The sequence below is a fragment of the Balaenoptera borealis genome (genome assembly GCF_965194805.1).
Source record: "Balaenoptera borealis genome assembly, chromosome: 19".
Classification (NCBI taxonomy): domain Eukaryota; kingdom Metazoa; phylum Chordata; class Mammalia; order Artiodactyla; family Balaenopteridae; genus Balaenoptera; species Balaenoptera borealis.
The window spans coordinates 10,400,853-10,424,449 of NC_138878.1; the positions used below are offsets into that span (position 1 = coordinate 10,400,853).

Genomic DNA, 23,597 nt, shown 5'->3' on the forward strand with positions numbered 1-23,597 from the left:
CCAACAATTTGCAATGTTGAGCACATTTTAAATGCTATAACTTCAAATGAGTTTTTACCATGGATTGTATTAATACTATATTGATATATTTATTTTAGACACGCAGTTATTAACTACTCTTCTAACAGGGTTTTAGTTTTTGTTTTTCACTTGTTACATAACTAAATGAGGAACCTATTTTATGCATCTTTAATTTATACCTCATTAATTTGATAAAAAGTAAAGCAACTGAAAAAGCAATGGGGATGTTAATATTCTCACAAAGATTTGACCAGTACTCTTCTCTGTCTAAATAAAATTCTAAGTTCTTAAAGGAAGTCAGTGTCTACATGAGTAAGGGTGTAAAAATAGAACCAAATGAGTCAGGTATAAAGCCCACTTAAGTTGCTCAAGTATACGACTAATCACGTTACCTGGCAATATATTGATAATAAAATAATTGTTTACTTTTTATGTCCATATCATATGCAGAGTATGGAGGAAAGGTGAGCCACTTAACATTTCAATAATCTGATTAATAACATTCTTAAGACCATTAATCAAGAAGGAAAAGGTTTATGTAGGGGGTTGGTTTTGAATAAATTATGTCTCAGAGAATATGCTGCTTTACTGCCAGGAAGATATATTTAAAATTTTTTGTGTTAATTTTGCAATTTAAAATAAGTATTGGGACTTCCCTGGTGGCGCAGTGGTTAAGAATCAGCCTGCCAATGCAGGGGACACGGGTTCGATCCCTGGTCCGGGAAGATCCCACGTGCCGTGGAGCAACTAAGCCCGTGTGCCACAACTACTGAGCCTGTGCTCTAGAGCCTGTGAGCCACATCTACTGAGACCTCGTGCCACAACTACTGAAGCCTGTGTGCCTAGAGCCCGTGCTCCGCAACAAGAGAAGCCACCGCAATGAGAAGCCCGCACACTGCAACAGAGTAGCCCCCATTCGCCGCAACTAGAGAAAGCCCGCGTGCAGCAATGAAGACCCAACACAGCCAAAAATAAATAAATAAAATAAATAAATTAAAAAAAATAATAAAGTAAGTATGAACCACCCTTATTCCATTAGTTTTGTATTTGATAAAATGCAAATAAAAATGTCATATTCATTGAGAGGAGCATCTAAACCATGGAAATATCCACCTTTATTAAGCATTAAGGCAACATTAAATATATGCTCCTAATGTTAATCTCAGGTTTTTCCTACTTCTTACATAAACCCTTGCAGAAGCAGTGATGTGTCCAAGAAGGCAAAAAATGACACTTCCTCAAATACAGTCAGAACACCCTAGGGAATGTAGATGGCCATTATCAAGCTAAATGATATTCATTAGTATACAGTTTAACAACTATTCTTTGAGTGTGATGTTTCAGTGAGTTATCAGTTATTTACACTGAAACTCTCCAAGGGAGCTGGGAATTCAGGATGACTCTGTAAGACAATCCAGTACAAATAATAAAGCACCCCACTGACCTCAGGATTCACTGCCTAACTCTTGGGCCATGTGTAGATTCTGCACAGACAGCTTCTCTAGTGCTAACTACCCCATCATTAGCAATGATAGGAAGAGCTCGCTCATGCTTTCTACTACCTCCAATTACTGCAGAGTCACTCTTGATTGTGTTAGTGACGGGTTCTCTGTCATCTCTTGTTCCAGAATGATCTGCAGTTAAAGGACAGAAAATGGGGGAGAGGGGGATATCGGTGAGTAAAAAGAAGAAATTTTTAAAAATTCATAAACTTTTTAAACCAGAACAGAATTATAGAGGTCAACGTGGGATGTCTGCAATTTTAACCTTAAGCAATGCCCACATGCAATGGTCCACATGAATAAAGAACTGAGAATCTAGGAAAGAAATGGGAAAGGACTGAAAATTAAACAAAACCAATTTCAAGAAACCATCTCGAGAACATAGAGTCGCAGCATTAAAAGATTTTAATATCCAAAGGACAAGCTGTGTTTGTGACTGGGTAAAGGAAGAGCCATACGCCACCTGCAAAGGAGTGTGTCCTCTCCCTTGATGTGGCATCAGTGCCGGCCTGGGCCACACAGCTGGACTCCGTCACGTGTCCTGAGATGGTGATGGGGGCTGGGTGGCTGTGGTGCAGAGCGGCCTTCAGGGGGACCACGTGGCTGACCTGCACAGCAGAGAGACAGCCCAGGAAGCCCTGTGCACCTGCCAGCGCCGTCTCCTGGTCCACATCACTGTGTTCTGTGAAGCCAAAGAAACACCGCAGTATTGACGACAGTGAAGGTGCAAACGGGCAATGCCACAGTGGAATATTCCAAGTCTTGACAACTCAACAGCAATACATACGCAGCTGTTAAATTCCTTTTGCTTTTGTCTTTATTACAAGAGATCCATTCAATCTTTCCACAACTACTGGTGAGACATCCCAGGTTAATAAAGACAAGTTTTTAAGTATGGCTAATTAAATATACTGAGAGCTCTCTGGAAATAATTAAAGTCTCTAAAAGAATGGGTCAGATAATGAACTGATCAGGGTTCTTGCAAGATGTTATCATGTTAGAGATTGTATCTCAAAAGCTTTTAGAGACTCTTAATTCTTCACGTACAGCAGTGAAAACTTTCATACCTCACTGACTTTTCTCCCTGTTTCACTATCCACCTATTGCTCAGACTGAGATATGTGTGTGCCCCCTATACATAGATAACCCCTCCCCCCATTTTAATGAGCATTTAGTTAATATGGAACTATTGTGGGACAGAGATTGGTTTGAGTGTCAAAATATTAATTCATAATTTTACAGGGAAGAAGATATTTCATGCTTGGCAAGCATGAAATCTAAACAAGGGGAATTAATTGTAGACTTTTAACGTTCAAATGTTATCAGACTACGATGCACCCACCCATCCTATATGATCATAAAGCAGCAAGACTACTTTCCCCTGTGCTGCACATACCGGGACACCAACATTTGCATTTTGGTCTCTTCAAAAACTAATATAATAAATATTGTATTTATTGAATGCTTATTATATGGTAGGCACTATTCTAAGGGATTTGCATGCTTGTGTTTAAACCTTACAGTAGCCATGAGTATCCTATTCTAGTCACACAGACAAGACCCTTTAGGTTCAGAATTTTAGTGATTCGCCTGAGGTTACTCAGCTGTTGGCATTGTGCACTGGACTCCAGGCCTGTTGGACTCCAAAATCATAAGCTTCTTTTGTTTATAATTGACACATTCTTTCCTTCACTCCACTTATATCTTCTGCGGTGCATTTTTTTTTTTTTTTTTTTTTTTGGCTTGAGATCTATTCTTGAAATGACTCTGGGCAACTCCATTCTGATTGAGGCTGTCTTGTTATATCAAGGTTTTTGAAGAACACTTCCTTCTGCCCCATTTTCGTTCACGTTTTATATCTTTTTAATAAAAATACTGATTAGATGTTTAGCATCATGAATATCACACTTCAAAAAATCTGAAAATTAGAGAGATTACATCACTTTCCTGTTGTGCTGGGGGATATGGTATTCAGATCCAGGTATCCTAGCTCTGGAGCCTATGTTCTTACCACTAGGCTGTCCTGCCTCGTAGCACAAAGAGCCCTGAGAGGCTATCACTCTGCTGCTCCGTGAGCGCACAGGGAACCCTCAACACCCAGCACCACGCGGTTACACGGGAGGCGCTTCATCAATGTGTATAAACCAAAGAACTAACTTAGTCCCACCACACAGCACTCACTCATTTGAATGGATGGAGATACATTCAAATATACATATTTTTAGAAAAAGACAGCATTCTTGCTTTGTAGTTTTTTGGTTTATTTTATTTTTTTTTACTTTAACAAGAAATAAAAAGGAATATACTTTAATAGCAACATAATCAGAACAGTGCTTTTCATATTTCTTCTACAAGGTTAAAATCTTGAATAAAATTTCTATAGACCTTAAAAAAAATCTTACCTTTTGAACAACAACAAAAAGAGTAAATAGATAAAATTCACTTCTTTGGTAAAAATCTGATATGAGGCAACTTTTTAAAACCCTACACCTTTAAACTGAAAATATTTACCTATTATAAAATATTGCAGAAAAAAGCTTTAAATTGTAAAACTTAAACTAGTCTGTCAATTAATATTTGTTTTAAGAGCTAAATATACAGGCAACACATTCCCTGCTGTTTGAGCATCTTACATCCTAGCAGGGGAGACGGACAATAAACATGAAACAGGAATGGATGAAAATTCTGGAGACTGATAATGCTATGAAGAAATAAATTAGAAAATGTGATGGAGTGTATCTGGAACAGAAATTTATCTTGATGGATTAGGGGATTTTTTTGTGTGTCTGTTTTAAGGATGACTCTGCCCAGCCCTATTCTCTTAATCGCCTGTAGACGTCACTCCAGCATCTTCTGGCTCTATCACTTCTTTCTTAAACTTTGTAAGATTCCCTGTGATTTAGGAATTTTTGTCAGATTGTCCCTGCTGTTTATCTTCTCTCATCTCTTATGCATAGACCACGGTGGCCCCTTTTAATCTGCAGACACAAGGTTTTTCTTCAGCTTGGAAAATTTCATATGCTGTGCAAGCAACTGTTTCACTTTCATCCTTTTTATCCTTCTGGACTGCCGAGTATTCACGTTGGGTCTCCTCTGCATATTCTTGAACTGCTTTTAATCTCCCTCCTGATTTCTATCTTTTTAGGACTTGCTTTTGTGTGGGTCAAGTGCGTCACTCACTGGCTCTTCCAGGGGATGATTTCAAGTGTCCACAAAGATCATTCTTTTTTAGTCTGGAAAAATCATACTTTTAGCTCCTCTAGGTCTTTTTGTTGCTTTGTTAGAATTTCCTTACAATGCTCTTACTCAATTTCATTCAGGATGGGCTCTGTCTCCTTGAATAGCTTAATTCTGGTTGTTTTGGTTTCTCTCCCACTTGATTGCTGTTGAATCAAGGGTTGTATATAGGGCTGTTTTTCTCATCTGCTAGTTGATTCTCTGTCACTGCCTTCCTTAGGTGGTTGACGCCCAGAGAAGGTAGAGAGCGCAGCAGCTGTCCTTGTCAGTGAAGCTGCCATCCAAATGCCCACCCAACCTCAGGAGAGAGAGGACATGGTCCAAATTTCAGGATTCAGGAAATCCTCACATTTCAGGTCATTCTCTCCTCGGCAAAGAGGGAACACAGAAGCACTGAGTTTTCAATGCTGCCCTTTCCCCACTGGGTCCAGGGCTCTCTGCAAGCCAAGCATTTTCCAGGATCCACACAATTCAGGGTCTCCCTTAAGACTCTTCTAGGCTGGTCCCCAGACTCCCTTCCAACCAGAAGCAGGGAGTCTCACAACACTGTCTCACTGGCAGCCCCCAGGCATGACCCCTGGCCGCGCTAGACCATCAACTCCCTTGTTTCAGGAAAGTCAATGGGTCGGAACTAGAATCTGGAGAGAAAGGGAACTATGGGACTTTGCATCCATCTTCCCAGAGTTGAGTCCAGATGAAGTCAACAGCTATATTAAGTTGCTTATAAGCAGTACATAGTATCAGAGAGCTGCACTGACAACCGTGTTCATAAAGCCAGTGAACAAAAACATTTATCTTTCCTATTATCTGACTCCTGAAATGCCAACAACATGTAAGGGTTAGAACAGGACAGGTGGGGGAATTGTAGATAAATGCCTCTTACTTCATTGAAATCCTGATAAGACTATTATGTTTGGGATGTTTCCGGTTAGAAAAATTCTTAACTGACTCAGATTTTGCAGGTGGTCTTGTCTGTTAAAAAGGTAGCCTCAAGTGTATCTTCCAACCAAGGGAATGGCTTCTGCTTTTGCAAAGAAATCTACCAAAAGTTCTACAAGAAAATAGAGTAACAAGAAAGTAAAATTCGTATGAAGCGCCTTTCTATTTATTACCCAGAGAGAGGACTGTTTCTGGAAAGGATATGAAGTAAATGAAGAACAATTAAAACAAGAAGTGCTTCATGAAACTTCTTGTGGCTGTCAAAACAACAACAACAAAGATAAACAAAACAAATAACTCAAAAGAAACCTAAGTAGTTTGGCCATACCTATGGAAAAGGGGCCACCTTAAAAAAGGATCTCAATACCTTTAATCCATAAAGATAAAGAAAGCTTGCCAGAAAATGGTGCAATGAATCAGAAGAGCAGTGCTAATATCCAGCAGGACATTTTTACCATCATAGGCAATTACAACAAGGATTCAACAACAACAAAAGTTGGTGGAAAAGTCAAATGGCAGAGCAGACAGCAAATACTGTGTGGATAAAGGAGCAGTTTTTTTTATAAACAGTATTTATTTGCCAACCAAGCCTGCTGCTCTGAGATACAACCTTGAGAACCTGATTAATGTACAAACTATTTATAGTGAGGCATCTCGGGGTAACCTGAGCTTCTCTTTTGCTTTCAGCATGACCTGTGTCATCTGAAGTGTCAATTGACTGGACATTTACAAAATCACAGTGTCCTTAAGTAACTGAATTAAACTTTCTTATGTACCCTTTGGCTTTGAAGCAGGTTTTACATAAAATGTCCCTGAGATTGAAGTCCGTTCCTGAAGCTCTTCTGAGGAGATGCCGTCGACATCCTCTTCCCTCTGACCACATACTTTATTTACATCTGGCCTAGATCTCCACTGCAGAAATCTGAGTTAATTCCTGGCTCTGCAGCCTCAGAAGAGATAAATGATCCCGATGTGGTCACTGCCTTTAAATATACCAAAGCTACTGCTCACAATGAGTGAAAACATCTTCAGGCTTTTAGAAAACTCTTCTAACATAAAAAACAATCTGTAAACACAACTCAGAACTTAATCTAAAGAGTTTTGGATAAACAAAGCAAATGAAATGCAGCCTATTAATTAGGGAGGAATATGAACCCAGTTTATCTGATGCAACCTGGCTCTTCCCACCATGATGTACCCACCGATTTTTGCTGTCAGTGTTCTTGCACCATTACATACCTGACATAAAAAAGTAATAAATAGTCGTAAACTTCACTCAGCCTCTGAATAGTAATTTTCAGTCATTTTGTAATAGGTTAAATTATATCGCTTTTCAAAATGTGGGCACATTTGCTATGAGAGGCTTTATGCAATTTCAAGAGTATGCAATGATCTTAATTGAGATTTTTTTTTTCATGTGGTGGAATTGTGACCCAATAAAAGCTTAATGAATTAGCAAAACAACTTTATACCTGCATACCTCCTTTGATTAATTACATAATTACATCGTAGAGAGATGTCTCTTTATATAATCTTTGAGTAAATAGGTCTCTTAAAGGAGCCGATTGAGGAATCATTCACTTTGGCCTCAGTACTTAACACATTTTGAACATGCTTAACAAAGAAATGACATCAGGCTGCCTGCGTCTTCAGAAGGAAGAATAGAAAGAGAGGAATTGCTTTCTCTCTGTCCTCCAGTACTCATTTCTACAAATGAGAATGGACTGTAGGAACACTTTTTGGCTTCAATCATCGTTAACAAGCATTACTGGCAGCTATCAAGCAAGGAGGATAATTTATAGGTAACAATATCTTACTCTGATGACATGGAAGCCATCACTAACCCTCTTTTATACTTAACAGACAACACGAGCAGAATTCACATTTCACTGTCTTTCTTCTGACTAGTGCTATAGACCATCATTAGGCTGGCCGGTCCAGTATCTCTTTGCCGTGGCTGTGCCCTCTCTCCACCCCAAACGTCCTGTATCCGTACCTCCTGTCAATTCCATCCTCTCTCTCTCATCCATCAATGCCTGGTCTTTAATAAATTCATGCACACAATAATGTAAGTCCCTGATCATGGCTTTATTTTTTACTTATTCCTGGTGCAGGTACATTTTTTTTTTTTTTAATAATAATAGTTTTTTTTTTTAAGTATTTGTTTTATTTATTTATTTATTTATTTATGGCTGTGTTGGGTCTTCGTTTCTGCGCGAGGGCCCTCTCCAGCTGTGGCAAGCGGGGGCCACTCTTCATCGCGGTGCGCGGGCCTCTCACTATCGCGGCCTCTCTTGCTGCGGAGCACGGGCTCCAGACGCACAGGCTCAGCAACTGTGGCTCACGGGCCCAGCTGCTCCGCGGCACGCGGGATCCTCCCAGACCAGGGCTCGAACCCGCGTCCCCTGCATTGGCAGGCAGATTCCCAACCACTGCGCTACCAGGGAAGCCCAAGGTGCAGGTACATTTTAAAGCACGTCAGTAATCAAAGAAATAAACAATTGCTTTCTCCTTTTTATTTTAGAAATTATTTGAGTTTTATCATTGTATGAAGGCTTCTAGATTGTGACAGCTGATAAATATATAATTTGGGATTTGTGACTTTGGCTTTTATCATTTAGCATTTTTTGCAGTGTAAGTTGAGCTCTGTTTTACGATGTTTGACGGCCAAGTGAAAGTGATGCAGGTGACATCCTTGTCAAAGGCGTACACTTGCCCGTCCCACCTGGAGCGTGTACTCATGATTATATGTGCCTCTGACAAAATCCCACTGTCTACCTTATCATTTGCTCCATAATTAAAATCAGATAATATGCTTCAGCCTCATGAGTGCTCTTTGCTTTTGGAACATGACACTTCTGATCGATGCTCAGGTATCACGATGAGGAGAAAAGCTGTTTTTAAGTTTCTAGGTATGGCCAATTCAAAATGATACAGCTGACTGTCTGGAAACAATTAAAGCTGCCACAAGGATGAAGTCATGCTAAGTACTGAAGATGGTCTATGACATTTTAATTATTAAAATATTCAAAAATCTACCTGATGAATACAAAAAAGTGATTTTAAGTAGATGCCTTACTTTTCTTGCTCTAAACTATACTTCTCTTTTAAAACGTGCTTTTAAAATAACGCCTCCATTATCTTAAGAGACGTTTCACAATATATTTACAAAATTGCAGTGCCCTTAGGTTACCTGGCTCATGTTTTTTCCTCACGTCTGGGCTCTTAAGTGAGTTTTACATGAACGGTTCCTGACACATTGAGATTGTTCTCAAAGCTCTTCATTGGAGACTGAGTAGATGTCCTTTCCTAGCTGACTACAGACTTTATTTACATCTGGGCTAAACCTACACTGCACTAATCTGAGTGTACTCCCTGGCTCTATGGCCTCAGAAGAGAGAAATGATCCTTAATGGTCATCAGTCACCTCTAACATACAAAAGCTACTACTCAGGATGAGTGAAAATAATCACCCAGCTTCTACTCAAATAAATCATAAAACGATTCTAACATACAAAAGTATCCAGATGCAGAATCCAAAGTTTAATTTTATAGTGAATTTTAAATATGAAAAGCAAATTTAATGTACTTTATTGAATACAGGAGTATCTAAATTGAGCTGCTTGGCAAACAGCTGGATCATCTCACCCCGGCTCCCAACTACTAATGACTATTAATGCCAAAGTTATTGAGTCTTTAAATATTTTAAGTGTAGTAGGGAGTTAGAGATGGTTTCCATGTCATCATAGTACAGCTTGATATTATTTCTAAAATTTACCCTCCTTTTCAACATCTGCTAGTAATGTTGATTAATAGTGACAATAATCCAAAATTATTCCCATGATTCTTCCTAAGTTTAAGAAATGAGTACTGGAGAAAAGTGAAAGAGGGGAAGAATTTCCTTTATTTCTGGGTTTCCATCTAAAATGGCAGTGGGGGCTTCCCTGGTGGGGCAGTGGTTGAGAATCCGCCTGCCAACACAGGGGACACAGGTTCGAGCCCTGGTCTGGGAAGATCCCACATGCCGCGGAGCGACTGGGCCCGTGAGCCACAACTACTGAGCCTGTGCGTCTGGAGCCTGTGCTCCGCAACAAGAGAGGCCGCGATAGTGAGAGGCCCACGCACCGCGATGAAGAGTGGCCCCCGCTTGCCGCAACTAGAGAGAGACCTCGCACAGAAACGAAGACCCAACACAGCCAAAAATAAAATAAATAAATTTATAAAATGGCAGTGGATGGTCATATCCTTAAGTCTTTGGTTGAAAATAGGCAAATTATAACTCCAAAAAAAAAACGGGTCAATGGTTTTTTCTGCTCCCTTAAAAGAAATATTCAGAAATTATAAAACGAAACAAGTATTTAATTTTTTTTTTTTTTTTTTTTTTTGGCTGTGCTGCTTGGCTTGTGGGATCTTAGTTCCCTGACCAGGGATTGAACCCGGGGCCCAGCAGTGAAAGTGCCGAGTCCTAACCACTGAACCGCCAGGGAAGTCCCACAGTATTTTAATTTATTTTAATTTGGAGGATAATTTGGAACTATTTTTTCCCAAGCAACATAGGGTACATTACACTCAATTAGATACACAGGAACATTTTGTATAGTGATTATCTGTATGCCCACTAACCATAAATTCTGTGAGGGCAGATGCACTGTCTGCCTTGCTGAGTGGCATTCTCTGTGTACACAACCGGTGATCACAAAGTATGTGCTAAATGAACAAGGGAGCCAAACAGACTTACAAAAATGAAAAACATAGTTGATAAGTGTGGGCACATGAGAATGTGCCTTGCAGACCTCCAACTAGATGAGAGGAATTGACCAAGGGCCCCAGCTGCTGGGCTCTGAAATCCATCCTCTTACTTGGGCCAGTGCCTTGCTTCCCATGGGCTGTTCCCAGCCAACAGCTGATCATAGCAGGGACTCTAAGGCAGACCCATCCTTGGAAACATGGGACTCCTCTGATGGATGACAGACTCATGGGCTCCCCAAAGACTGTTTAACCTTTGTTGACTGCACGGAAGTCTAGGATGCTTCTGTCTAACTTTCCCTCCCTCTCTCCTTCGCTTGAAGGCAGAGCTGCATGGCATCTGACGGCTCTGCCAGTCTTGGCAAGCTCTCTCCCCACGTTCTCTTTCACAAGTGTCCCCTTAATAAAATCCTCACATGGTTAATTTTGTCTTGGCAATGGCTTCTTGGAGGACCCCGACTAACATAATAAGAAACTTCAAGATTGAGTAACTCTCTGGAAAACTACTAGTTCCATTTTAGCATCAATTTTGCTATAAATTAACATACCATATTACAACATAATAATATAGTACATAACATTTTGTTGTAAATTCATATACCACACCATGTGACCATAAATTATTAGTCTCCTTTGAATTACAAATGATTTGAATGTAATATTAGTCCTTGGTCAAGATCCACACCTTAGGCACGTACCAAATAAATTCTTACTTTTGAACTTTAATCTTAATTTTCAGCGTGAGTGATATGCATTTTAATAATACTCTGTTCTTGAATGAAAACATTAACATCTTTAATTCCTTATTAATCTGCGATATTCATTATAAAAAGGGAAACAAATATTTATATAATGAATGCTATTATTCTACTGTTTGATTAATATAATCCTCCTCATAAAATGCAGATCAGTTTCCCAATTGTTTTATAGTATATTTGACTTATTTCTATTCACACAAAATATTTTCATCAGCAACTCTGGCATTAAATTTGAACATGTTATTTCTTCAAAAATATGATTTTATCAACATTATGCATAATTGTTAGAATTTTCTATCTTGTATTTTACATTTTTATGTAAAGTGCCTCATCTCAGACCTTGCTAGACTGAGGAGCTCTTGAAATCGGGATTTGCTATAATTATCTGATTTTTTAATTACTGTAGTTGAATTTATGTAACTTATACTATGAAACTCACTTGGGATATTCCAATTAAGCTTCCAAATATCCAAGAAGTACTTTGCACATATTTTTTATCTCTAAAAAGATAAAAATGATTTGGAAGAACAATGCAATTGATATTTCCCCTGCTTGTTTGGAGAATAAGAGCGTACAATACTGGTGCTTATCATAGTACTAGAAAGCCTATAAGTATTTACAAACTTAACTATTAACCTTCTCAAGGGCCAATATTTTGATCATTCACCCATAGGTTTGATCAAACATTCTCAAGATTCTGAGATTATGTACAGGGAATGCAAGAAATGATATATCAAGGTATAAGTAACTGAAAAGGTCAAAAAAATAAAAGATTCCATTTATTATCTTGGACAAAATATTCGAGGTTAGTGTCAAATATCAAACTAGGAATGAGAACCAGACTACAGAAAGTCTCCCACCCCCACTTTTATAACTAAAAAGAAAATCCCTTTTAAAATGTACTGCCCCTCTTTCCATTTAGTCCTTGCTGGCAAGTGTAAAAAAAGCATACATATTTTGATGTTAAAATGGCAAGAGTATGTTTCTACTTCAGTGCTATTATCAGAAGTAACTAGTGGATAGAAATAAGAATTATAAGGCATTTAGATAGACACTGGGTTATACGTCATTGGGTTCTAGCAGGAGTGGCTGGCCACTGCATCGCAACAAGGCAAACAGGATCCAGGCCACAACCTAAAGCATATTCACTAAGCAGCAGAAAAGCAATTGCTTTCTCCTCCATTTTTTTTTAGATCTAATCCTAGTTTTATCATTAGATAATGGTTTATATATTTGGCAGCTGACTGATACACAGCCTGTTATTTCTACTCCTATTTGATATTCTTGAAGTGTGAGGGCAATACCGTGTTTCATTATGCTGGACTGACGCATGGCACACGCCAGAGTGGCATAACTATCAAAGTAACATGCTTGCTCATCTTGCAAAATGTCCCTACTCATGATTACATATACCCCTGAGAAAGTACAGCTTCTGCCTTGATTATCATTCACTTCAGAAATGAAATTACGCAAGAGATTTCTTTTGGCATGATGAATTTGTATGTGGCGTGTGTGTGTGTGTGTGTGTGACTCTGGCATATGACTCTTCTGGTCCATGTTTATGCATCATGATTAGGCGAAAGGCCATTCCTTTTACTTACCTAGAATCCTGCCCAGTACAAGGGATCTGACCGCACTGAGTTCTGTACCTGATGCAAGGTGGACTTGTCTCCTCGCTTTCTCGTCAATCTACAAAATTGTTACATGAGATGCAAACATCCAAATGGATGCCGTTGTTGAGAAGAGGCAGGAAGCAAAGGAAGACAAAAGAAAATGATAAAATAGGCAAGAGTTAATATGGCCCCAAAGATTTAGGAAAACGAAGTTTAAAGAGTTAGCCATTTATACAGGTGAATATTATTTTCTAAACTATTTCTATGCACCCTCAGATACCAGTGCACCCCACCTTCTATCCCCTTATATCACTCTATTTTTCTCCACTGTATAAGAAAGCCAAAATGGGGAAAACCAACAAAAAGATACAAGCTATTCTCATCTTGATATTTTTACTTAGCTGGGTATTTTCACTTGAGTCATTCAGCTAAGAAATTTTCCTCTATCTAGAGGGCTGAAACATTAATGCTTTTCTTCAAAAGCTGGTAGAGTGAATAATTCAACTTTCTCTGCTGTAATTCACATCATTTTAAAATTTATTCTGATATTGCAATCATTAATTTCTGTGCTAGAATTATGGTTGCATGTACACCCATCTGAAGTAAACTGGTTTCATTAGAGTAGCAATGGTCCTACCAATAGCATATTATGCTAAACTAGAAAGCATTTCCCTCCTGAGTAAAGCAAAACAAATAGGAAAGTTTGGCAATTTTAAGTATCAAATATTAATAATATTTTGGACAGAATCTTATTGCTTAAAAAACCTGAACACGTCTGATGGTCTATGATCTATGCAAAAGCAGCAACTGAAAGGATGTCTTTGTTTAATCTATCCATTATCCAATTTCTGCTGTAGGTGCTTCTTGCTGGGGAGCATAATTTTAACCATTGCTTCTGCTGCATTTTCTCTATTACCTCCACAAAGACCACTGCTTCTTCTCTGTTAATCTTTATGTGGTGAAGCTGCCCATCAGCCATGTTTTTGAAATCAAAGTTAACAACATCGGGCTCTTGATATCTATTTAGCTTGTACCTGATCTGCAAACTTCCTAAAGTAGGGGGAAAAAGTTATATTTTAGTTAAAATTGTATTTTAAAAACTACTTAAAAAAACTCAAGAATCCTTTTTTGTTATTTATTAATTTCTGGGGGAAAATCCACAGTAGTTCATTTGGATGTACACTTTCCTCATAATCCCTAGAAGTCAGTTTCCATGTGAAAGTGCACTATTTTCAAAATCAAGAGCAAATATGCTGCGAATAAGCAGGCTTTTTCTTGCAAAATTTTGATTTGTCAAATATGTGATTAAGCATTTGCAAATCTCTGTACTAGCCTCTAACTTAAAAAAATAAGATTTCGTATATTATGAAGTGCCAAACTACTGTGGAATATTGCAATAACGTTGTTTCTATAATCTCATCTTTCAAAAAAAATATATCTACCATTCCTGAAATGCAACTGATGAATGGAATGATTATAAGCAAACACTACTCACTTAATTGCCTGCAAAGATGTCAATAAATTTACTTCACAGGATATCTTCCAGTTTAACAGAGAAAATGTCGTAATATATATAGATAAGCTTCAAGCTCAAAATGTATACAGTGAGGAGAAATATACTTATTGAACAATATTATTTTTATTTTGATATTCAGTGCCCTTGGGCCATATTTGATTTAGTTGAAATAATATATTCACATGTTTGTATGTTCATTTGTTTTCCTCACCCAGAGGATTTACTCATAAAATTTTTATCTCTAATCCAGATAAAGGGAAGAGAATAATAACAGTAAGTGGTTTTCTGTAGCACACACGTCCTAAGCCACATACCATTACCCTGCGTCGACGTACTAGCATTTCCCATGACTACTTTATTGCCGACAATCAGAACCAACAGGTTATTTTGTGGACGTTTTCTTATACATAATGCTAGTTTGTTAACATTCTCTCAAAACTTCTCTACTTTGATTCAAAGGAAATTATTTGTTATGTACAAATAGGCATCCTATTTCAAAATGAACCACAAAACTGATACTGATATTCACATGGAATAGGAAAGTGATCCAAGCAATGATAAAATATAATAAATATTTTATCTACATAAATTAAAAATTCACACTGATTGTGTTAAATTACCAAAATTATAAAGTGATAAAGGCATTTTAAATATTTTAAATAATCCTTTTAGATTGAGTTGATAGGACAGTACCGAAAAAACAAAACTGAATACACAGGACAGGCACACTTTTCTTCCTGTTTGTAGTTTGAGGAGTGGGAGCATGAGAAGGATTCATATCGTTCCTGACCTAGTGTTCTAACCCAGTTTTCTCTCGTCTGAACAGCACTCACCATTTTTGGCAATGATAACGGAAAGGTATTCTTTATAAAAGGAGTTGACGTAGAGCAGCAAGCTCGGGGTCCGTGTGGTGCGGAAGCTAAACTTGATCGTTTCCCTGCTTAGCCTCATGTCACCGTGAAATGAAGCCGCGTGGGAGCTGGAATTTTTACTTAGGGAGTAATTTTCTTGAAAATTGTAAATCACAGATGAGCCAGATCCAAAATAGGCAGAAATCTCTGAAATGATATGCACATTTTACGTTAAAAAATTTAAGAAACAAGGATGTTGTCTCAGTTATACTGATACTTTTTAAATTAAAAAAATAACTATCTAAACTTTTAGAAATCATTTTACTTACACGAGATTAATATCCTAAATTCACACATAAGCACACACACACCCCAAATATATTTGTATAAAAGTGAAGAAGATGGTGGGAGAGGTAACTAGCTCGGGATCCCAGAACTCTGCTTTCCCCCATTACTATACAGGGCACTTGTTGAACGTGAGCTTCAGACGATGCTCACGGATAATGTAGCAACATCTCCACTCCCTCAGAGCTTTAGGTTTTTGTCTGTTTATTATTTTTACTATCTATAGATACACATTTTAGATACTGCATAACATGTGGATGCAGAATAATATTCCCGATTACACTTAGCAAGATGAACTGGAAATCATTTAGATTCAGAAAATAAAGACATCCTCTTATAAAGACATGAGGATGCAAAGACAGGTCTTAGTTCTAACTTTAAACGTGAGAAGCATAGAACGGTAGCAGCAGTGATTGATTACCACAGGTTGATTTTAAACGATAACTTATTCCTGATAAAAAGTAGATGACTCGAAGAGTGCACTTTGGCCAACTTTCCATTAAATAATCTCAAATGCTTTCATTGCAAATCAGGGACTGCTTCAATTTGCAGCCAGTTTTCGTTAGTAAAGGTTCAGTAGCCCAGAAACACTTAAATAAAGCAACTGAATTAAGCCGGTTGACATTTTTCTATGAGGAACTACAGCAAACGTTTGTCTATTCATGGAAGTCTGTTCAGAACGCTGAGTACTGCACTCAGCTCGTTCCTTCTTCCATGACACGGATCAGTGAACAAGACCAGCTGAAAAAGAGTCCGCTGTTCCACTTCACCAACAGACAGTAGACATTTCACAGAGCAAAACGCCCGAGCATCTCTATTTTGTTACACATCAATATTGAATGCAAACGTTATTTATATTCCTGGAAATAATATTTGTTTGGTAAAACAACAAAGCTTCCTAAATGTCTTTGCATTGTTGACCATCTTCAAAAATAGCAATAATGCTTTTAATGATTTGAAAAATGAGAACTGCCCATGGGACTGGTTGTTGACACCCATATTACTTAAGAGCATTAGCTGTAGATAGAAAAGTGCAGACTGAGCAGCCAACACTCTACAACACCTAGAGGCGAGATTAGAGGGTTTATCATCAATAAACACAGTGTTTAAAGAACCGCGGCAAATATTTAAGTAATGAAATGCCATTGGCATAAAATAGGCAATTTGTCAAAAAAAATTCAGAAATGGAGTTACTTTTGTTTCAAATAGCTACAGAGGAAAAGAACTGCAGGAGGTTTTATTCACGTTGGATTGTCTTGCTGCTGGGGCACCCGCGTCACACTCACCATCTGAGCAGAACGGGCCTGCGAATGCAGAGGAGGTGCAGTCACAGGAGAACCCGCTGGGCTTTTCCCTGCACTTCCCGCCGTTGTGGCACAACCTCCCGTAGCTGCTGCAGTGCCCTCCGCAGCCCGGCTCCACTCCGGGAGTCACCTTGGCTCTTTCTTCCAGGTCCAGGGCCATTCCGTTCAACTGCAGAGACCGAATGCATCCCAGAAAGCCCCTCTGTCGGGTGGCTGTTCCACCTAAAAGGGAAATACTGCAAATGCAAACACGTTCCTAGGTGTTTTGTTCAGGATTTTAAGACCAAACAAAACTGAGGCCTCACAGAGGGCGGCCAAAATCATGACCTTAACAGAGAACCGCTGGAGTCTGAAGAGCCAATATACTTTTAGAAGCACGATTTGTGACAAAATAGAAGAATTCAAAAAGATAAAAGATAAAACATTGATTCATTTTTTTCCCCAAAGGTTGAATTTGTTATAGATTTGTTTTCTAAAAGGGTGTTATTAAACTTTAAATTGGAGACTTTTTTTTATCAGTCTCTTTATTTTAAAGAACAACTTAAAGGCTCTTTCATTCAAAATAACAGTGCTATGCATTGATATTCTTATGTAGAAACTAATCTTTTTCTTGCAATTTTAAATAAGCATATATTTGTGGGTAAGTGTGGTTTGTCCTTCACATTGAAACCTGATCCTGATGCCGGGACAGTTTTAATTTAGTGAGAACTATGAAGGAATCCTTGAGTTTTTCTAACTTGACTGTGCGTTGATGTGCTCTTTTGGTTGTTATCTTTTCATCAAAAACACACAGCATCAGATTGAGCACCAGAGTATTTGCTTCTGTCAGGCATATTTCCCAGTGGATTTTTTCTAAGTGTTCGACCAGTGTTCATTGTTTTAAGCTTGAAAAGATTCTCAACGAAATCGGGAAAGGGGATTAATGAGGACACACAGTGGTGTAACATTTATTGAATAATATATAACAACATGTATTTACCAAGTCACCCTTGAAGAGGTTTACAGTGTTTGGGTAGAATCAGACCCTGCTATTCTAAGGCAGAGGTTCTCAAACGTTAAGGAATATGAGTACTACATGGAAAGGCTTCTTAAAATACAGGGTCAGGGGCTTGTCCCAAGAAATACTGATTGTGTGGGCCAGAAAAAAAGGCTGTGAATCTAAACGGTCAACAAGCACACAGGTGAACCTGATTCAGACAGTCACTTAAAGCACTATCTTAATGGGAATGTAAGCTCTGGGTGCACTTGCACATACATTGGTGCCCAGGAATACCATAAATTAGTGCTCAGCATTTGAAGTAGGAATATAGTGTCCTAATCTAAATAATCTGGGCAATTTACCCAGAGACAGTTAGGTGGTCTTGGGGCCTCTGAAAAGGAGCTTCATCTTTGAACACACAATGCTGCCTCACCTCCAGGATCCTATACCTGCTCTGTACCTGTTCTCTCTTCCCAGAACGTGTTAACTCTCCCTACCCCCCCAACCCTCCCACTTCATTTAGCTAGTTCCTAATCTAGCCTCATTTACCTAAGGTCTCCTATTCTCAGATTAAACAGGTTTTCTGGTTTTGTTTTTTTGTTTATTTTTTTTGTATTTCAGAACCAAAATTTGGCCAGAAAGACCCTAAATAAGTCTTTGTCATCATCTAGCAAGCTTTACTTTTGTACAATTTTCCTTGTATATTATCAGTGTATCTCCATCAAAATACACATTCAATAAGGGCTGTTTCAATCACACTATATCCCCAGAACAAAGAACAGTGCCTGACACATAATAGCTGTGCAATAACTATGTATAATTATAACTAATTATCAATTAATACTGATCATAATTAATTATTAATTCTCAACTAATTTACTGCTAATAAATAATTAACACACTCATTCACTAAACCGATTGTACCTTAGGAGTAGGAGATGGGAACTTGGTGCTTCAAAAGTTGAAGAGAGGTACAGCCTTTCCTCACAGGGATGTTTGGGTCCCTGGGACTGAGATTGTCGATAGAACTCAATGAATATTTCTGAATAAATTAATTCTATGTTTTTGGATAATGAAACACCATGAAGAGGACAATAAAAGAATTTCTGAGAATTCTGAACTCATGGTACTAATGCTATTTAGTCATATATTTCAAATGACTGTATCTAAATATCTGTATTCAAATGGCTTCAGTTGACATAATTTGTGCCTTTTCAATGAAGAATATGAAAGTTTTAAGGGTGTGGGTCATATTTTCTATTTATAAATCCAGATCAAGTATGGTATGGAGCCAAACATCTTACAATTCCAGTTTATGTGGGCAAGGAAGAGAGGAGTTGCTTTTATCCCAGAGTTTCAGAATTGCTGACACAATTGTTTCATCCTGCCTACATTTACTCAATCTCCTGCCATTCTTGAAGTCTCTCTTCTCCCCTTACCTTGAGGACATCTTTTCTCTTCCTTCCACTTCAAAGCTGCTGCTAACTCAACTCAGTAAGAATGTCTAGGGCTCGGTCAAGTTTGTGACAGAGATTCTTTCAGCATCCTTACTGGAGTTTTCTTTCCTGGGAAAGTAAGGCAGCCTGCAGCCTTGGTTTTAGCTTTGGCCCAGGCACTCTTTGGAGGAGGGCCAAATGCTGTGAAATCTGGATTAGAGGTGTATTCCTGGTGTATTTCACTGACTTCATGTTACAGTATTTTAAATCACAGTGTAGAGTTTATAGTACACAGTAACATTAAATCATGGCCTGTTATGCATTTGTCACTCTGAAACATCTATAGTCTCTCTGATTTAGGGGTTTGTCTTAGTCTACCAGTGACATAATAATAACTAAATAACCCAGAGTCCAACAACTGAATAATCCATTTTCATTGGTTCCAATTCATTCATTCTTGTTTGTTTTCTGCTGTTTTGTTTCAGATGGATGAGGAGCTAGAGGCATAGAAAAGTCCAGGGACTAGCCCATGGGCATAGCTGAGAAATTTTAGAATAAACACATTTAGTCAGAGGCAGAGTTAAGACTAAAATGTACAGTTGGCCTTTCGCTACAAGGACGCCCCTTTCCTCTCCACGTAAGAATATGGTCAAAGAAGAAAACTTCCATTTTCTTCTCCTCAGATCACTTTTGGTTTGAATGGCATTTCAGTTCTGCAAGCTTCACTTAGCAGCTCTTTCCTGGACACTGTCTGACATTGGAGGTACAGAGTTATACGCAACAAATCGTGGTCTCAGAGATCTCACAGTCTAGTAATGGATTTAGACAGAGAGACGTGAGCACAACATGATGTCAGTGGCAGAAATAGATACCCCGTGGAGAGGAAGGTCAGAGGATGGGGATATTAACAGGTGAAAATACACATGTACACATGTGAGATATATGCCTAAATAGCATTCGTAATAGTGAGACGAAAATCAACACAGTTTTGTAAACAGGACTTAATGCTGTACTTTTAAAGAGTTAATGCTTGCCTAATCAAACAGTTTTAAACTACATTTTTAAATTACCAAGAAAATGTAATGTCTAATTAGATATAAACATTTGCAGCACACATGTACTGAGGATTCTTACTTTACCATTAGGTTTCAAGTTAATAACCTTTTATTTTAAGATGTAACTGTTCAGGAAAACACGACTAATGTAAATAGGATTGGGCTTGAAAGCTTAATTAAAGATTCCAATGACTTTTCCAGGTTAGAGTATGTCCAATTAAAATGAGTTGCAGTTTGATTAATTGATTCTGGATGTTTCTGCTGAGTTATTGTGTTTGGAACTGCCTTCCAATTAATTTTCTATCAATTTACCTGCCATATTGTATCAGATATAATGGATTCCGTAACTTCACAAACACTGAGTATTCTGTGAAACAAATACCCAACGTTTCTATGTGGATGAATATAACTGAATCTGTTCCCTTACATAACAGTATTGGGATACTGCACCTAGATAAGTGCGCAAGGTGCTGAGTAGAGACTGAGGCCAATCCCTTTATCACATTCCACACTCTCAGGAAGTTAGACTAAGTGACAGATGCTATTGTCACAGAGTACAAGCTGGCTCTTTCCTATGCCAATTTTCCACTACTTTTGTGGCAGGAAGACCTTTCATTTTTTAATGGCAAATTATTTACGTGCTGTGCTTGAATATTATTGAGGATTAACTGGGAACAACTGTGTAATTTGCCCAGGGGCCTTAGAGGAAAAAAGAAATCAAGATCCCCACACTTCTCTTTAAAAGCCAAAGTTACAGAAGCTTGTCAGAGTACAAGGGTTCTCTGTGACCAGGGTGCTGTGCAGAGAAAGGCAGGGAAGGCCCCGATCATGGGTCACCTGGGGACAGGGAAGTGACTGGGGCATGAGGGCTGGGCCAGGACCAAGTCAGCGGACTGACGGGAAGAGTGGTCCTCTGTACATCACGCATTGGACCTTCAGTCCCGTCCTTCCCAGCCATCCCCTAGGTCTGGGGAAGACGCAGCCCTGCAGCAATGATGGTATCAGTTAGTGTAGAAAGCTGTGAGACTGGAAGCCCAGCTATAATTTTGCCATGGAATGTTCCTCACTGAGCAAAGCCCTGGGCAGGCTGGGAAGAGGAGGACTGTTCTCCCTCACGTTTAAAGAACGATCATGGTTGAAAGAGGCAGGTGGTGTAAGCAACCGTGTCACAGGCAGAAAGTTCAGTCACTTTTCCCTGAACCAGAGTCACTGGTGAGCACACGTCCCAGTGGTAGTGGCAGCAGGGAAAAATGGGTCTACTCAGACTTAAGGCCACAGCAATGTCTGGTTTGACCGTACTAAGGTCTATTTCAAAGAAATGAATGTTGGTGGTATTAGTCATATTCTCTGATTTCAAGAGATCCCATCTGAATTCTGATTTTAGTCAACAGTCACTCAGATTTGCTCGCTAGACACAGAAAAGTACACTGGGAGCTTCTTTGGCTGATCATGAAAAAGACATCTCAAGGAGGGGAGAAGAAAATAATTGAAATAAATGATATGATTACATTAAAGAGAAATGTGACTTTTATTGCACTGCACTTTGGTAACGAGGGAACATATTTACGACTACAAAAGAAAATTAGTCTGTAATAAAAATTATTCAAACATAAAGTTGTTTGGCATTCTCTTGCTGTAACTATATTTTAGCCTATCAAAAACAAACCAAAAGCAAAAAATCTAGAATATATTATAATTAAGAACTTCTGCTCATCAAAAGACACCATTAACAAATGTGAAAATGCAATCCAGAGAAAGGAAAATATCTGTAGTGAATTTATCTGAAAAGGACTCATCCAAAATATATAAAGAATTCTACAATTTGTTTTTAAAAGAGGACAGCCCTGTAGAAAATGCGCAAGAGATCTGAACAGCCACTTCATAAATGGCGCTGCCCAAATGGCCAACAGAGGTTTGGTAGAGTCTCCTGATGCTTGGCATACGCTCATTCCTGTGACCCTGTAACTCCACCCCACGTACACACCCCACAGATATACAAGCATATGTTCACCAAAAGACCAGCACAACGATGCGTTTGTAATATGCAACTTTGCAAGTACACAAATGTCCATCAACAGTAAATAAATATCTTGGTACTGGCACTGCCAGGGTCCCAAAAGCTCCCCAGGCCATGTGAGTGTGTGACTAGGTTGAAAACCAGCTTTCAGAGCTTCAATATGCTTAGAATTCAGCATTAACCTTTGAGTATGGCATTTAGAGATTGTTTGCTCTTGATACTTAATAAATATTTGTAGATTTGATGCAGTTCAAATGCAATGCAAATGACTCGTGAGTCTACATCAGGAGTCCTTACTTCTCCTTCGGGCCCTGGTCCCAAAGTATCGAAATGAAGTTTGCCCCATTTAAAAACCTGCCAGTGAAAAATTTAGGCTGCAAACAAAAATTTTAGAGCTGGTTGAATGAAAATCAATTCAAGGCTAATTTAAGATGCTTCTAAGAAAAATGCTGAGTTTACAAGCCAAAACAGAAAATGACCACTGTCACAATTCAGCTTAAAAAAATGACTGATTCTTTTCTCTGCCTCATTTCCGTGGTTGGAGCATGTCTGTGGGTGTAAAATCACAGCAGTGACTCTCAACATTGAGTCCTCAGTGTTTACAACGTCAAGGGCATATGTTAATTACACCAATCAGCATCATGTTGCTAAACTTCTTTTTTAAGGTAGGGAATAGCACCTCTGAATAGGACTATTTAACTAAGATATGTCATAAATCACACACATACAAAAAAGGACAAAGTGAGAGAACGTGAAAAGGTTGGTAAAGACCCAGTGCCATAATTTAGAACAAGAATAGAGAAAGATGGGCTACAAATAGGAGGGGAATCATCATTTTTACACCGAAAAGCAATGTAATGGTTGAGATTATTTGGGGGAAGGGAAGATGTTCATTGCATTGTTGTTATTGTTTCTCATCTGACTATCACACTACATTAATGTTAACTTTCTCATACAAGGATTTTTGTTCATTACTTTATTACTCCTTCACTTCGCATGCCATCCTACAGTTTAGATTAGTTGAAGATAGTTGTGCCAATATTGGGAACTGCAGGGATTGTTAAAGTCCTTCTGTTATAATTCTGTGGTGCAGGCTAACACTAGTTGAATCTCCAAAACTACCTATCATTTCCTTATTCCTGTTTCAGTTGCCAATAGTTGTTGCCCAGCTAAATCACGTTTTTAGTCATGCTTTCTATTTATTTTTACTGATTTTGCTCAGAAGTTAAAGCATTAGTCTTGCCTCAGAGTTTCACTCTGAGATGTGAACACACTTTA

The 23,597-nt window shown here is 38.5% G+C and overlaps 1 protein-coding gene across 1 annotated transcript in view; it reads right to left on the reverse strand.

The window, feature by feature from the left end:
• CNTNAP4 (contactin associated protein family member 4) overlaps positions 1-23,597 on the reverse strand; it is a 266,473-nt gene that overhangs the window by 6,139 nt on the left and 236,737 nt on the right. Inside the window, exons 17-22 of the mRNA XM_082366313.1 lie at positions 16,815-17,054; positions 15,166-15,390; positions 13,733-13,866; positions 12,805-12,892; positions 1,987-2,205; positions 1,584-1,655 (exon numbers count right to left, since the gene is read on the reverse strand). Of these exons, the coding sequence (XP_082222439.1) occupies positions 1,584-1,655; positions 1,987-2,205; positions 12,805-12,892; positions 13,733-13,866; positions 15,166-15,390; positions 16,815-17,054 (978 nt within the window). The remainder of the gene's footprint in view (positions 1-1,583; positions 1,656-1,986; positions 2,206-12,804; positions 12,893-13,732; positions 13,867-15,165; positions 15,391-16,814; positions 17,055-23,597) is intronic.